The 15,816-nt window shown below is 45.8% G+C and overlaps 2 protein-coding genes across 5 annotated transcripts; both read left to right on the top strand.

Annotated features, from left to right (window-relative positions):
* Positions 1-539: 539 nt before the first annotated feature.
* LOC111074187 (neurogenic protein big brain) lies at positions 540-9,480 on the top strand. Its single transcript, XM_022366891.2, has 5 exons — positions 540-1,013; positions 1,814-1,980; positions 2,672-2,798; positions 6,796-7,003; positions 7,487-9,480. The coding sequence occupies exons 1-5, from the start codon at positions 823-825 to the stop codon at positions 8,852-8,854; spliced, it is 2,061 nt and encodes a 686-aa protein (XP_022222583.2). The 5' UTR covers positions 540-822; the 3' UTR covers positions 8,855-9,480.
* A 1,760-nt stretch (positions 9,481-11,240) lies between these two features.
* Positions 11,241-15,688, top strand: LOC111074192 (putative oxidoreductase GLYR1 homolog). Of its 4 annotated transcripts, none has more exons than XM_022366897.2 (10): positions 11,241-11,473; positions 11,946-11,982; positions 12,440-12,522; positions 12,600-13,485; positions 13,545-13,655; positions 13,723-13,993; positions 14,079-14,168; positions 14,237-14,326; positions 14,391-14,572; positions 14,882-15,688. In XM_022366897.2, exons 1-10 carry the CDS (start codon positions 11,394-11,396, stop codon positions 15,047-15,049), a joined length of 1,998 nt encoding a protein of 665 aa, XP_022222589.2. In that variant the 5' UTR covers positions 11,241-11,393; the 3' UTR covers positions 15,050-15,688. The 4 variants fall into 4 exon arrangements, with proteins under 4 accessions (XP_022222589.2, XP_022222590.2, XP_022222592.2 ...); XM_022366898.2 differs by having other exon boundaries at positions 11,242-11,473; positions 14,082-14,168; XM_022366900.2 differs by having other exon boundaries at positions 11,242-11,473; positions 14,082-14,168; positions 14,391-14,976.
* Positions 15,689-15,816: the final 128 nt, after the last annotated feature.

Genomic DNA, 15,816 nt, shown 5'->3' with positions numbered 1-15,816 from the left:
ATTTCATTAATGTGCCGAAAAGTGGGAACTTTCAATACATTCAATGAGAGCTGAGATGAAAGCAGAACAGAGCATGAGAGGCCTGGGTGTCAGAGTCACAGTCCCAGTCCTCGGTCCCCATTCCCCATTCCCCATTCCGCAGTCCAAGCAATCTGTGCTTTTGAAGATCTGCGCAATTAACTTATAAAGGCTTTTGATTATGTTTCACAGTTCCCGCAGAGGCAAGAGCAGAGGATGCGATATCTACCACCACAAAAACACACCAGAAGCATAAGCATCACTACCTACTCGCACACCACCACCGAAATGGTCGTCCAACAGGTTAAAAGGCACCATCCATGCTGCTGCGAGGGCCGCTTCCTTAGTTGCGAGGGTTGCTATCCACCACTGCGTCGGTGGTGGTGTGGACCGACGACGCATCGTATAACTGTTTAACTATATCTACCATGTGCCCCGAGTGCGGATGATGGTGAGTTGCAACTCCCGACCTGTTCTGTCGATGAGCTGCCCTGCGGCCCGTCATTCGTTCGCCACTCGCGCTTCTGAACGGACGTGTCTTCGAGTTGAGTTAAATAATATTTGACGGCACAAATCAGAATCAGAATCGGTTGAAAGTTCAAAAACTTCGCTGTGTGTCGCATTTTCAATTGAAATAAATTGAATGCAATTTGTGAGCCGCTACCGAGACTGCAATATGTTTGTCTAACTCCCATCAAGGAATCTCTTGCTCGCAGATTTTCGCGTGTTTGTCGAGCTTCGAGACGCTCTAATCAACTTCAATCGAAGCCATAAACAGAGAAGTGCCATCCAATCCCATACGAAATGGCTGATGAAAGTCTGCACACAATGCCGCTGGAGCACAACATAGACTATCATATTGTGACATTGTTCGAGCGCCTCGATGCGATGCGCAAGGAATCGTACGGGAATGCCACCAACAACCGCCTCTCTAGCACCCTGCAGGCACCGAAGCGAAGCATGCAGGCGGAGATTCGCACTCTGGAGTTTTGGAGGTGAGTGCCCCGTGCCTTACAGAGCAGTTCTCCATTCTTTGTGTCCCGCACTATTATGTAACAGTGTCTGTGTCTGCGCCTTCTGTCTGTTTCGATCTTAAGTTCGTATGTGGGAAAAAAAAGGACTCTAAGTAATTGAAAATTAAGTGTTCCTAGACAGCAACACGATGATAATTTCCTAACCAAATATTTGCAAAGTAGTTGACACTGAAACTTGTCATTTCCACAGAATGTGCCAGAGAATGAGGGTCCCCTTCACCTCCTCGAGATGGCCTTCACTTCGGAGAATGTCGAAATAATTAACATTTCATCACAAGTTGATGGAGTAATTAAATCTTTGCCGCATTGAATGGCCTACCAGGAGCAGGGTGCCCCTCTCGTTTTGCTCCTCCTTTCAGCGAACAAATTCCAACTAAGCGACGTGACGACTTTTCCCCCTCCCCTGCACCATTTCTTCTTTCCTTCCCTGCTCCCCTGCTGACCATTAAAATCGAATATTCGTGGGGGGACAGAGAGCAAGAAGAAAAAACAGCGAAAATTTATGGAAATTCGCGGAGTTCAGTGCAGCTGCCATCCCAGCACAGTGCCCCTCTGCTTGAGAGGGAGGTTTGTTTGATTTTTCGTTATCTTTTGAGCTTAAGGCGAATACGACAACCCTCCCGTCCGTCCCTCACTAGCCCCACCCTTGCTTAATTGTCCATGCAACAGAAGCGGGCATTGTGCAACTGGATTTGTTCAATATTTACCACCAGAGTCCTCTTTACCCAGTACTCATGAAAAAACATCTTCTCTCTTTGCAGATCCATCATCAGCGAGTGCCTGGCCTCGTTCCTGTACGTATTCATTGTCTGCGGAGCCGCTGCGGGCGCTGGCGTAGGTGCCAGCGTCTCATCCGTGCTTTTGGCCACAGCCCTGGCCTCCGGCCTCGCCATGGCGACACTCACGCAGTGCTTTCTCCATATCTCTGGTAAGGCAACGGCAACATACAACACACACAACAAACAGACAATAAACAAGCCTGGCGACAAGTGCTTCGTGTCGTTGGGGACTCTTGGACTTGCGTGGGAATACCCCGGTTCGGTTTTATCCACAGCCACAGCCCCAGAGCGAGGAAGGGAGAGAACTTCAAATGAAACACAACAGAAAAACGAAAAACAGAACCACAAGAACATCATTTTTTTTATAATTTTCCAAAAGGCATTGCACTCGCAGTGTCCCACCGTCCCACCTCCTAACTCCTCTTATCGCCTTTGGCGCACTTGCGGTGCCACCGACTTGCACAAAGTTCTGTTTCTGTTCTGTTGCGAGCATATTCCCCATATATTTGTTCATTTGCGTTGACATTCGAGGCAATTAAACGGTTCTACAAAAAGTAAACCACAAAACAGGAGAATATCTGGCACAGGAGCAGAACGGAGCGAAGCGAATGGAAACATGTGTTGCTGATTTGCCTCCCCCAATTGTAGGGCAAGAACCCCTGCATTCCCCGATTTCCCATTTTCACAGCCAATTGGTTGAGCATTAAGTTATAATTCTATCTTCGAGGAGCAGGGGTGCAGCAGAAGTGTCAAAGTGATATTTAACGGCTTTCAGTGGGGACCTTCCATTCCAAAAAACCATCGACTAAAGTCAAACAATTTTTTCTCTTTATTTTACAGGCGCCCACATCAATCCCGCTGTGACTCTGGCCTGCTGCGTGGTGCGCAGCATCTCCCCCATTAGAGCCGCCATGTACATGACCGCCCAGTGCGGAGGAGGCATCGCAGGAGCTGCTCTGCTCTACGGGTAAGTGGAGAGGCCTCTGAGAGGAGCCAATTCTATTGGAAATTCAATTTCCGTTGTGGGGGAGAGGGCCTCGTTAGATTGAATGCACATTCCAGTCTCCATCTTTGTGGTTAGAACAACATATCAATGCCAGTAGTTGAGGAGGAAATGCATTTAAGTCGGTGCATCCTTTTGACCACAGCAATTTGCATCCATGCAATCCTCTGCAAGCACACTGCGTCCCGCAGCTGTTTGACGATTTACTCTACCAAAAAGTAAACTCCTTACAGCTTCGAATTAAATCCAGCACAGTGCTCTCTCTGTCCATGTCGTAAATCAAGGCGATAGGAGAAAGGGCATGGGGAGAAAGAGAAAAACGGACAGATGATACGCACTTTGGGCTATGCGATGCGATGACTGTACAAAAAGGACACTTAGCAGGAAACACGAAATTCGTGTGTGTAGAAAAGAAGAAATAGAAAATTGTATAAATAGGATATGCAGGTAACCTCAGGGCTATGCTGTGTGTCCTTGCCAGAAAGATTTACGCATACATACAAAATAGGAGGGCATCACCTGCACGGGATAGAGCGGGAGGCGGACACGCAGGTAGCTAGAAGTCGTCGTTTCGCTTATAGATATAGAGAAACATCTGCCTCTCCTGTTTGCGCTGTGATTTCCCATTTTAAAAACGTCAGCAGCAGCGGGAACGAATGAATTTCTGCCTAGATAATGGTTCAAGGATCTCCACATCTACACGCACTGCTGTTGGTGGTTTCCCATTCCATAGCTAAATCTCCTGCCTGTCAGGGTTTCTCCTTTGTATCTCTGCAGGAAAGAGGAGTAGCAGTAGTGTCCTATAGAGGTAAGAAAGGAAAGGAAATATCTGCGCCAGCGCAGCATTTGTCGCTTCAATTTTGTGTTGTACATTGAACTTGTTTTCTGTGTGCAGATGTGGAGAAGAGTCGTTCTTAATGGCTCTCTTCTCAGCCTGTGCGTCTGTAGTCCGTTGTCTGCTCGACATCTGTTTTTACCCTCCTCCGATTCCTCTTTTTTAAGTGCGTTGGCATCTTTACTTTCTACAGATCCGATCCCGTGCAGGCGGAGGAAGGAATCGGGGCGGGGGCAGGAGAAAGAGGACGCAGAAAAGAAACATGTTTCAGCTGCTGCCGCTGCGATCAGGTTCGGGTTGAGCTAAGTTTTTTCTTCCCCCGATAAGCATTTTAAGGGTACAACGAGTTCAAATTGTGTTTTAGTCGAAACATATGTTTTATATTTCCAAAAGAGAGAGAGAGAATTGGACTCTGTCCATCTGCCTGTCTGTTTTTGGCGCTGATGAATTGGTTTGGATTTGGTTTATACCTGTATTTCGTATAAAAATCCTGTATGGAATCTCCTCCCGCTTTGTTGTATCAACCTAACGACCTAACAGTTCACCTAACAGAATCCCAGGGCCCACCCCGAGGCTTCTCTAGCCTCTTTTCACATGTCACTTAGCACTTACCCTAATTGCGCTGCCACTTGGATATGCCACATGTGGCTATGGAGACGACATACGAGTACACATAGCGAAGCAGATAAAAAGTCTTCCTGTACTTCATAATCTTTTATGAAGCGGATAACGCTTGAAAAAACATTGCGGGACGAATACAGCGACAGACAGGCGGACCGACAGAGAGACAGACCCGCAGCACTTCTTGAGGAGTATCGATATCCGGCTTATGCATATTTGAATAGTCTTTAAGCTGTACTGCCTGTACTGCCGCATCGCATCTTAATTTCGATGATTTCTTCCCCGATTTTTTCTTGCTTGGTTCCAAAGAACGCACGTTGAGCACGTTCCAAATATGTGCCACAGGAGAAGGCTTTGAAAATGATAAAGATAAAAATCAGGTAGACACCGAAGCCGAAAGACACTGAAAGCAGAAAAACATAATTAACATTTCCACTGGCCTTTGTTCGAGGCTGCGCATGCGCAGGACGCCTCATGCGGAAACTTGAAATCAAACACGTGTCGTCTCCGCTCTACTGCTCCTTTCTGGTTGGTCAGAATACAGACCCCTGAACGCAGCTGGAAACTGCTGCTGGATGTATTCACGGCACGGCACGGCACACCTGCCGCCTGCTGCCCCAAAACAGAAATTACTGTATTCCGAAGAGATACACACAAAAACAGGATTTTGGAAGCAGAAATTTAAATTTTAAATACCCAACCGAAACGGACACAATCATCGAACACCGCACACCATACACCGAGGAGAGCAGGTCAGCAGAGAGATGGTCAGTGGAGGAGCAGGAGCAGGGGTATTGCCTTCGTTATATGATGCCGTTCGTTCTTTCTGTTGATTTTTATCTAGCATGGAAATGCACTTCCTGCACTTGAATTTGCCCAAAAGGAAGAGGGAGAGGCAGGATGGGAGAGAAGGAATCGAAATCGAAATCAATTCGTGTCACATGGGTAATTCAATTACGGAATCCGCTTGGGAGCGCATCCGTTCCCCTTTTATTATTTGCTTCTCTCACCTCGGCTTATCATGGGAATGGGAGTGGTATCCTGCTATAGCTTCCGGGTTGCCTATCCCCTGGTAGCCCCCCAATCCTGTTCACAAGTGGTGGTCCAGTTATGTCGCCCACACTCGCAAGGAACATAGGCAGATGCAGAGTCAGAGCTGAGGTCATAAACACTCTTCAATAAATGGAGTAATCATATAATAGTCATCCTGGTTACCATAGAATGTTAGATATCTTCAGAGTTTAGAGGGGGGAAAAGATTTCTCTATCCCATCCTCAGTTGCACACAAAATTCTAGTTTTCAGTTTGTTATTAGTTATCTAATTTTTATTCCGTAAACAATTTTCGAAGGAAGGACTCTGCTCTACTGATGAGCTCAACAGCACACACACAAAGTTGTGCTAACATTTTGCTATTTCTCTTGCCATTTCCGGCTACTTAGTTGCTTTCTTAATTTCCCTCCCTGAATCCTGATTGCATGCTGTATGCTGTAGAGCTCGTGGCTCGTGGGAGGGCAAGTGGTTTTCGAGGTCTGTAAAATTAACACTTTATAGATTTATGAGCAAATAGGCACTCCTCGCCATCGTCGTCGGTCGCTTCACCACAAGCTGTGGAGTTCATTCAATGGAAAAGTGTTTTCCAAAGCGATCAAACTTTCATCATGGCCAAAATTTCCTCATTGAGGATTTTCGTGGGGAAGTAGAATGCCGAATGTCTCATATCCCACAGCTTAGGGCCATATAATACCCGCTAAGACGGCAGGTACTCAGACAAATCTCTACCATAACTTGCACTTGCCCCTTTGTCGCACCTCAACCGCCGAGTCTGGATGCCACTGGACAGGGATGAAGGCAGTATTCGAGTTGGGAGGTTGAGCGTTCTATTTGCTCAGGTACTTTTAAGTGCATTCTAGCAGCATTTATTTCCGGATATTCGCAGTTGCTCAAAGTGGGGTTGTGGTAGATTGCTTCCAGGTACTGAGTACCGAGTACTTGCCACGGAATGTAGATTGAGTGGGGCAGGGGAGGGCAGGGCGAGCAGAAGCGTTGAAGCAGTGTGTGAGCGCTTGATAAATATTTGCTTGAGCAGAGCTTCTCCTCTCACTCTCTTCCTGCCAACGAGGAGGATGTCTAATGGAGTTGCATTCCTTCCCGATAGCAGACAACAACAATTAAATGTTTGAGAAGCGTAATATTTCCATCGGTATCCGAATTATCCAAGAGGTTAATTTTTCATAAATCGGCCAAGCCACTCACTTTTGGTAGCCAAAACTTTTACAATCATAATTCTGTTGAGCCAGGACCAGGACTATGACCAGATGCATGCGTGTGCATGGGGTTGCTCTTGTTTTAGGGTGGAATGTTGGAGGGTTGGTTCGCTCTAACGGGCGATCTGTCAGAAGTGTGTTAACAATAAATAATATCAATTGGCGGCAAAACTTCGAACAGGAGTTAATCAGCAATCGAATAAATGTACTCATTCTCTATTTGTATCGTTCCTTTACCAGGGTCACTGTGCCTGGCTACCAGGGGAATCTTCAGGCAGCCATTTCCCACAGTGCTGCTCTGGCCGCATGGGAACGCTTTGGCGTGGAATTCATCCTGACATTCATGGTCGTGCTCTGCTACTTCGTGTCCACCGATCCCATGAAGAGGTTCATGGGCAACTCTGCCATGTCCATCGGTGCCGCCTACAGTGCCTGCTGCTTTGTGTCGGTAAGTATTTGACATTGATAATGATAGTGGAATGCCAGTCAGAAATCTCAAGAAGCACTGGACAGCCGACAGCCAGAACAAAACGAAAGCCAAAAACAAGACAGAGACTGAAAGCAGAAACAGAAACGCACCTGCCGCTGACTCTGTTTAAGAATCGCATCGTGACACACAGGTAGAAGTGATTCCAAACGAAAGAAGACAAAGGAAGGTCGCTCGGGTGGGGGAGAGAAAATTATTTTAGCAGACACAGTCTCAATCGGGGGCATTTTTAACAGCTCCTGCCAGTGAATTTAAAGAGATAATTAAGGAAGCCGATTTAACTAAAGTCTATATTGATTATGGATTGAATTACGTGAGAGCCCCTTGCGAATAAAAAATGTAAAGCCTCAGATAAAGATTAAGCAAAGAGACAGGAGCAGGAGAGACTCCTAAAAACAAGAACCTCCTTACGAGTATGATTCTCATTCGATTCTCTTCTTGCAGATGCCTTACCTGAATCCTGCTCGCTCCCTGGGTCCTTCGTTTGTGCTCAACAAATGGGACAACCATTGGGTCTACTGGTTCGGGCCTTTAGTGGGCGGCATGGCCTCCGGTTTGGTGTACGAGTACATCTTCAATTCACGCAGGAGCCAGCGCCACGCCAAGGGCAGCATCGAAAACGACTCCAGCTCAATCCATTCCGAGGACGAACTGAACTACGACATGGACATTGAGAAGCCCAGCAAGTACCAGCAGTCGCAGGGAACTTATCCGAGGAGCCAGCCCAATGGCAACGGAGGCGGCGGTGCCTCAGGCGGACAGCATCCGGCGCCCAACATGGGACAGGTCGCGGGAGTGGTGGGGGCCGTGCAGGGCAACTACTGTCAGAACCTCTACACTGCTCCGCCGCTTTCCTCTAAGTATGAGCAGCAGCAAGAGCCGCTTTACGGCGGCACACGGTCCCTGTATTGCCGCTCTCCCACTCTGACGCGCAGCAATCTGAACCGTTCCCAGTCCGTCTACACGAAGAGTAACACGGCCATCAACCGCGACATTGTACCGCGTCCTGGTCCTCTGGTGCCAGCCCAGAGCCTCTACCCCATGCGCACCCAACAGCAGCAGCAACAGCAGCAGCAACAGCAGCAGCAGCAGGCGGTAAGTGCCGCCCAGTCCTCCCACCTGCAGAACCAGAACGTACAGAACCAGATGCAGCAGCGCAGCGAGAGCATCTACGGCATGCGGGGATCTATGCGCGGACAGCAGCAGCCACTCCAACAACAACAGCAACAGCTACAGCAGGCAACCGTGAATGGGCAACAGCAGCAACAACAGATGCAGCCACCGCCACAGCTGATGGCCGAACAACAAAACAACCACCAGCAGCAGCAGCCGCAAGGCTTCCAGCCTGTCTACGGCACTCGGACGAATCCAACGCCTCTCGATGGCAGCCACAAGTACGACCGACGGGACCAGCAGCCCCAACAGCAGCTGTACGGCATGACGGGTCCGAGGAATCGCGGCCAGTCGGCCCAGTCGGATGACAGCTCCTATGGCTCGTATCACGGATCGGCAGTCACTCCTCCGGCGCGGCATCCAAGCGTTGAGCCGTCGCCGCCTCCGCCACCAATGCTCATGTATGCCCCACCCCCACAGCCTAATGCGGCCCATCCACAGCCCATCCGCACCCAGTCGGAGCGGAAGGTGAGTGCTCCCGTGGTAGTGTCCCAGCCGGCCACCTGCGCCGTCACATACACAACATCGCAAGGACCCACACCAACTCCCCAGCAGCAGCAGCAACAGCAACAACAACAACAAATGATGATGCAACAACAGCAGCAACATTATGGAATGCTACCGCTGCGGCCCAACTGAAAGCGGCTTTCGTGGGGTCCAGTGACGACCCCGCCGCCGGGAGCAATACACGCCCTCGCGCTACACCCTTCGGGAACCATGACCCTGCACAGCTGCAGCCTAGCCAAGCAGAGCAATTTGTTTTAGTTGTATTCGTAGTCGATAACGAAGAGAAGGAGCAAGCATCCAAAGGAAGTGTACGCATAGTCTCAGCCCTTAGTATATCCTAATCATAGTTTAGCCAACTCCGACGTATAGCCAGAATGGATTGTAGAATAGTTTGTTTTATTCCGAGCACCAGAAGGAAAGAAACTCTCACCCAGCAGCAGATGATGGGTAACAGTAACAATAGCCGTAAGATATACACGTGAACTATTCTAATTGCGGCTACACATTTATACTAGACTGAAAGACATCACTCTAAAGAACTTTATTTATTTCTTCTTTTTTGTTTTTTTATAACTCAATATTTCGTGTATCGATCATCAGAATCTTCCAATTAAAACGAATTTGTTTTAGTTTTTTAATTTTCATGTGTATATAAATTTCATTGTCTTAATCATAGTACCTATTTTTAGTATATTCCTGTCATTGGTATGCCATTAAGCTCAGAAGTTACTCTATATCTGATCTGTAACTTATATCTGTACTTAGTGATAATTATTATAGAATATGTATGTGACCAGGTTTGGTAATATAGTAATATAATATATATATACATATATATATAATGTGTATCAATGTAAAGGCGATATCCCCTACACTTTATCCACAATATTCCGAAATTCTGGTTCATGGGCCCATAATATCTAACATCAGAGGACAACAGAAAGTGTATGCAGTGCATTGACAGTTGCCTCTGAATGGAAGAACAAAGCAAAATTCTGCCTAAGCCGCAACTAAGGCGCCCCGAGGTGCTTGTGCCGAATGACATTTGTTTGCGTTGCACTAGGACGAATGGACGAACCAAGGACCTTCACGCCGCACGTCATGTCTCTGGGGACCAAGTGACGCGCCATTGCAGTCAGGCGCAGTCCAAGCTGTTGTTTTATCAACACATTGTGTCAGCTAAGAACCGACTTACTAGAAATTTCGCGACGGCAATTTACTTCAATTAATTTCAATATTTCATATGGTAAATTAATGGAGAGATGACGAGAGCAGTCACAACGGAGTTAAGGCAATAAGCGGATACACCCGATAGGCCTTCTTCCAACCCTCACTTCTTTCACCCTCATTAAAGCAGATATTATCGTATTATATCGTGAAAAATCTCTCATAAAATTGGAAAATTGCTAAGCAAACCACAGAATATGCAAATAGGTTGATTCAGCAACCGTCGAGGGTGCTTTATTGGTGCGGAGCATCAATCAAATAAGTCCATTCAGGCGCATGATCCACAGACAATTTGTTTATATAGCGAATAAAAAGGGAAATTCTACTTACATTAATATCGCGTCAGATCGTTGCCGTTAAACATCCTGGTCGGTTAGATTAAATCAGCATGGAAGAACTGCAACGAAAAATACCAATAAGAAATGAATAGCAGTTGAATGCCATTAATTTCATTTTACCCTTCAAAGATCCGACAAAGATTGTGGAGACATATTAAACGAACATACGTAACACACTCAATCTAAGCAGCACTTTTCTCACAGACATGGCACAGACTGGGCCTAGGCCCAGTCGGCATCCTGGCGAAATACATACGCGAGCATACGGTTGATGTTACTTGCAAAAGTGCACAGTAAGCAGTAAGCACCCGCACGCTAGACATGCATATTATAGTGCATATATTTAATAAATAGTTTAACTACGAGCGCGGACCAGCAACGATGTGCGTCTTTTCCCGCCATTTCATGCATGTACTGGCGGACTATCGAATGTGTGTGTTCCCGCTTCACATATATATGTGTGTGTGGGCTCGTTGAATCCTTATTCGCGATGTAGTGTTTTACAGCGCGAGAGCTTTCAGTGTTTTGAAAATAAATTTTAATTTGAAATAAGAAAAGCCATTTCATAAGCATAATCTGCAAAAATTACTCTAAAATAATTATATGAGCGGAAGTAGATGAATGGTGGGAAGGGAATTTAATATTCGTTGAAATTACTATGAAGCTGAAGAACTCGTCGATCACATTTCGTACACATTTACGTTTTATGCTTTTGCCGCTAATGCTTAGCTAATCTTGTACAAAATTTATTGAGGATTTGGATTGAATTATTTTTCCAGGGCTGAGAGGACTAACTAGCTAGTAATATTAAACCGAATATCAAAATCGAGGAATATCAATGCAGCCCGTTAGTATATATACGGTATATTTTGATAATGACTAGGTATATTTCGGTATATTTCTGATGGTAACACGGTACATAGTCCGCGGTCACACTGAAGCAGAGTTGCATTTTCAAATAGAAAAAAAAATAGAAGCTGCGGACGAAGAAAAAAACTAAAAAGTAGTCGACTATATTTGTGCTTCAGCAAATAAAATAATTTGTTTGTGCGCCGTCAGTTAAAAGCAGCAAAATAACCAAGTTCAATATACGCCTAGACACTATAATGTCAAAGAACAAAAAAATGTCGCTATCGGGCGGCGACACGACAGAAAAATTTATTTACAAACCTAAGGATTTGATATGGTAAGCTGAGGCTGAGTGCCAATCCTTCGTGTTCAGAAGACAAATTTGTGCTTTTCTAACAATAAAAACAATGTGCATATAATAAAAAAAACCCCTATGTTTTCGTGTCGAGTTAAAGCAACAGCAAACACATAACCTCAATGGTCGCTCGGTTAGCGCTCCAAAAAAAGTGAAGTGTGTGTAAAAAAGGCAATTAGCGCATGTTGGAAAAGCCACGCACGTCTGACAATTTGGGTTCTGATTACCCTTAAAGTCGCGGCAGTCGTATAAACAATATACATATATATGTAATTTTCTAGTTTATGCTACCGCAGTTGTGTCTGCTGCGACAGCGACGTTGACGTCGCTGCGTTGGCGTGTTTTCGCGCGCTCTTTTTGTAGTTGTAGCTAAAAGAAAATAAGCCCAATAGAAAATTGTGTGCTTCTACCATAAATAAATGTGTATTTTTAATATATTAATATTTTTTTTCAGGGCCAAAATGAAGGGCTTCACACCGTGGCCAGGCATGGTAAGCGGAATGTTTACGCCGCGTCGCCGTCGTCGTCACTGCCTCTGCCTCTGCCACTGCCGCTGTGTTTGTTTTCGACTGTACTTTTTTATGCAGCACGCCGCCTCTCTGCCACTGCTGTTGCGTTGCTGTTGCTCCCGCTGCCGCTGCCGACGTCACAACGCACTTGCACCCGCTTTGTTAGTGACATAAAATTTGTTTCGTATGGAGCAGAGCACTGGTTGCTATCAAATCGCGGACTAGCTTTCATTATGTACAGCCCCAAGCACTCACAGCGAGCAAATGTATCTACATACATGTGTATATGCAGGGAGCAAACGACGCGCGTGTGGGCTGAATCTTCCTTCGTATCTTTTGCAAGTGACGCTCGTGAAAAGATGAATGTAGATATCTTATAGCGCCCGCCGATGCACAGTGAGTCCATGATTCGGGGTAATAATGACCAATTTTCCTTTAGATTGTAGAGCCGCCTCTGGACCTGCTCAGCCAGCAGCGTCGTGCGAACACCAAGTGTGTGTTCTTCTTTGGATCGAGAAATTTGTAAGTAGCGTAAAGAAACTAGTTCACGAGTATCTAAGCTGAGCTAATGTGGGAATACTCTCATATTCAATCCTTAGTGCATGGATCGAGGAGAACAATATCAAACCCTTTGAGGGACCCTGGAAGGAGGAACTGGCCAAAGTAAGTAAGCCTGCTGCCTTTCGGCACGCCATGGCAGACATCGACAAATACATTGACGATCCGGCTGAGGTGGACGACCAGATAAACGAGAGCTGTGGTGTTCCCAATCATGCCACCGAGGCTGATTTTGATAAGATTCGGGATGCCGTGGATAGCGATGAGAATCCTGTAGACACTGATGCCGATGCCAACAACGGTGTGGTCGTTCACGTTGTCGGCAGTCCGGATGTAGAAGGTTCCGAAACCGTAGAAGGGGAAAACAATGCAGATTCTTCAGCCTCACCTACCGTTACTGTTGCGACGCCGGCGACAGCAAAATCCCCAGGGAAACGGACACCCAAGGCCAAGTCGGTTTCTGCCGTTTCCGCGACCAAGGCGGCAAAGGCTTCCACCACAAAATCCGCACAGAAACGGCGCATCTCTGCTCATCAAACGCCCACTGGTGCAAATGCTAGTGGAGCACCGAGCGCTAAACGGGGCAAGCGTGTTGTATCGGGAGGCGCTGTAGCTGGCAACTTTGATGGAGCAAGTTCGTCCTCTCCTACGGCCCGCCGTCGCGTTGAGGTTGATGCGCTATTGGCCTCACTAGCTGCGAAGCGTGCACCCAACGCCATTGCCTTGCTAGATCGTCCAGTGGTCACGCGGCCTGAGACTCAGGCCATCGACATGAACTCGCGCTCCAATACATTAGCCGACCGCGACATCGTGCCGTCGGAGTTGACTTTTGGCTTCCTTGGATTAGGCATGATGGGATCGACTATAGTTAAGGATTTGATATACACAGGGCACAAAGTTGTGGTCTGGAACCGCACTATCGACAAAGTGAGTGGTTACATGTGTAGCTAATACTCTTGAATCTTCATAACAATTATTTTGATCAGTGTCAGCCATTTGTCGAAGCCGGTGCCGAAGTCAAAGACACTCCCATGGATGTGGTGGAGGCGGCAGACATCATTTTCTGCTGTGTTTCGGACCCCAAAGGCGCCAAGGATGTAAGTTGAAAATGGTATATATAATTTCTATTGGGCTAAATAAAATTCTCTTTGTACACGTTTTCAGCTCGTTTTTGGGAACTGCGGCGTACTGCAGCTAAAGGATCTACGCAATAAGGCGTATGTGGAAATGTCCACCGTAGATCCAGACACATCCCTGGATATTGGAGAGGGCATCAAGCAATGCAATGGGCGATACCTGGAGGCACAAATCCATGGCTCGCGTCAGGAGGCAGCCGATGGTATGCTCATCATACTGGCTGGCGGGGATCGCACGGTATTTGAAGAGTGTCACTCCTGCTTCAAGACCATAGCGAAGAACACTTTCTTTTTGGGGAGTAAGTAAAGAATCCCACCGTCTTATCGGTACTCTACCTTCGAATGTGAATGAGCGTTATATTAAATTTGTCCATTGTTCCCCAGCAGATGTCGGTAATGCTTGTAAAGTGAACTTGATTTTGCAGACCATTCAGGCTGTGAGCCTAGTAGGACTTGCTGAGGCGTTAGCACTGGGTACGTGTATAACTGAAACCACCGACTGGAGCATTTAACATCCTGTTTTCATCACATTTATTTTTCAGCTGATCGTTTTTCCATTTCGTTAAACGATATCATAGACATTTTCGACTTGACTTCTATGAAATCCCCGCTGCTGCTGGCCAAGGGCAAGGGTATGTAAATTCCATTCTTTTCACGTACACTATTGTTATTGTCACGTTTGGTCTACTCTTTCAGAAATGGCCAAGGGCGACTTCAATCCGCAGCAGCCTTTAAGTCACATGCAACGGGATTTGCGTCTAGTGCTGAATATGGCAGAGAATCTGGATCAATCGATGCCTGTCACGAGCATTACAAACGAGGTGTTCAAGCACACCAAGCGCTTGGGCTACAGTGAACACGATTCGAGCGCCGTATTCGTAAGATCCAGATTTTAACATTTAGTTAACACAGCTACAATTTAAACTATATTTTATCATTTAGTTTAAATCGTACACCGAACAGAACTTACAGCACGTAGACATTGACGCAAAACCACGCTCACCCACAGACTCACATACTATACTGACAAAGTGCGTTCAATGTGCAATATCAATGCATATTTGTATGCGGATATTTGTTGTAGCTGTTTCAAATGAAATGCTGGAGCAAATTACTGCATTTTTTATTGATATTGTCATTTGTAGCGTTATCCTAACCATTCATATCTCCCCCACATACAAAACTAGGGTTACTGCTATGCAGATCAAAGTTTAAAGAAATATTGCGAGCCGATCAAGGTAGTGGCATGCATGCTCTCCACACCTGAACACAGCAAAAACCAGGGCAATTGCATGATGAAGGGCTCGGCTGAAAAACAGGCGCTGCACGGTCAAGTGTTCAGAATCAGCAAGTGACAGATCAAGAGGAACATACCAGTACTCTTACCGAAATACCTTTGGCAACTTAAAATTTTACAGACGAACCCGATTCATAAATTGTGCAGTATATACTTTTTTGATGTTTTCGTTGTATTTTTTACTTGGTTTTTTTTTGGACCGCGTGCTGGTTATGCGCGTTGCCCAGCAATGAATGGAATGAAACCCCGAGGAAAGAAGCAACAATTTGTATTTTAGGGCACTTGGTTTTTTACTGTTATGTATGTGCATGTTGCTTCCCACATAAGAATAAAGTAATGCATACATAATTTTAAATGTATAGAAATACCACATGCAAATAAACTGTACAAAAAATACTTGAGGAACACACAAATTTTTGACGGTAGTATACCAAATCCGGCTGAAATATAGTCCGGTGTGCAGCCAACCGTTTTCAACTACTTATTTATGCATTTATACAATCATTTTATCCTTATATTTTTTGTAAAACATAACCATTTGATTGAAATGTACACGCACCCGGCACAAGCAACACATTTTAAATTTTTTGTCATAGAATAAATAGTAAGCAAACGAGTAATAAATACCACGCATGGGCGTGGGCCAACGACAGTTTAGTAGTTAGTTGTCTCCTTTATAATAATAAATAAAACTGAAGCCTAACATACAGAACAGTAGCTCACGGTAAACTTTGAGCGCCAAAACTGGCGAGGGTCAATATTTATAATAATAAGAATATATAATAAATAAATATATTTTACTTATTATTTAGTCTGTATTTTGTT

The sequence above is a fragment of the Drosophila obscura genome, unplaced genomic scaffold (assembly GCF_018151105.1).
Source record: "Drosophila obscura isolate BZ-5 IFL unplaced genomic scaffold, ASM1815110v1 contig_179, whole genome shotgun sequence".
Taxonomy (NCBI): Eukaryota; Metazoa; Arthropoda; class Insecta; order Diptera; family Drosophilidae; genus Drosophila; species Drosophila obscura.
The sequence above is the reverse complement of the archived record's forward strand: the minus strand, read 5'-3'. Positions and strand labels throughout refer to the sequence as shown.

Bases quoted from the DNA above. Each gene is read 5' to 3' on its own strand.
- LOC111074187 (XM_022366891.2), top strand. From the start codon at position 823: ATGGCTGATGAAAGTCTGCACACAATGCCGCTGGAGCACAACATAGAC. The intron at 1,981-2,671 runs GTAAGGCAACGG...TTTATTTTACAG, and splicing joins GTGCTTTCTCCATATCTCTG to GCGCCCACATCAATCCCGCT. The intron at 2,799-6,795 runs GTAAGTGGAGAG...TTCCTTTACCAG, and splicing joins GGAGCTGCTCTGCTCTACGG to GGTCACTGTGCCTGGCTACC.
- LOC111074192 (XM_022366897.2), top strand. From the start codon at position 11,394: ATGTCAAAGAACAAAAAAATGTCGCTATCGGGCGGCGACACGACAGAA. The intron at 12,523-12,599 runs GTAAGTAGCGTA...TTCAATCCTTAG, and splicing joins TTCTTTGGATCGAGAAATTT to TGCATGGATCGAGGAGAACA. The intron at 14,573-14,881 runs GTAAGATCCAGA...ATACAAAACTAG, and splicing joins ACGATTCGAGCGCCGTATTC to GGTTACTGCTATGCAGATCA.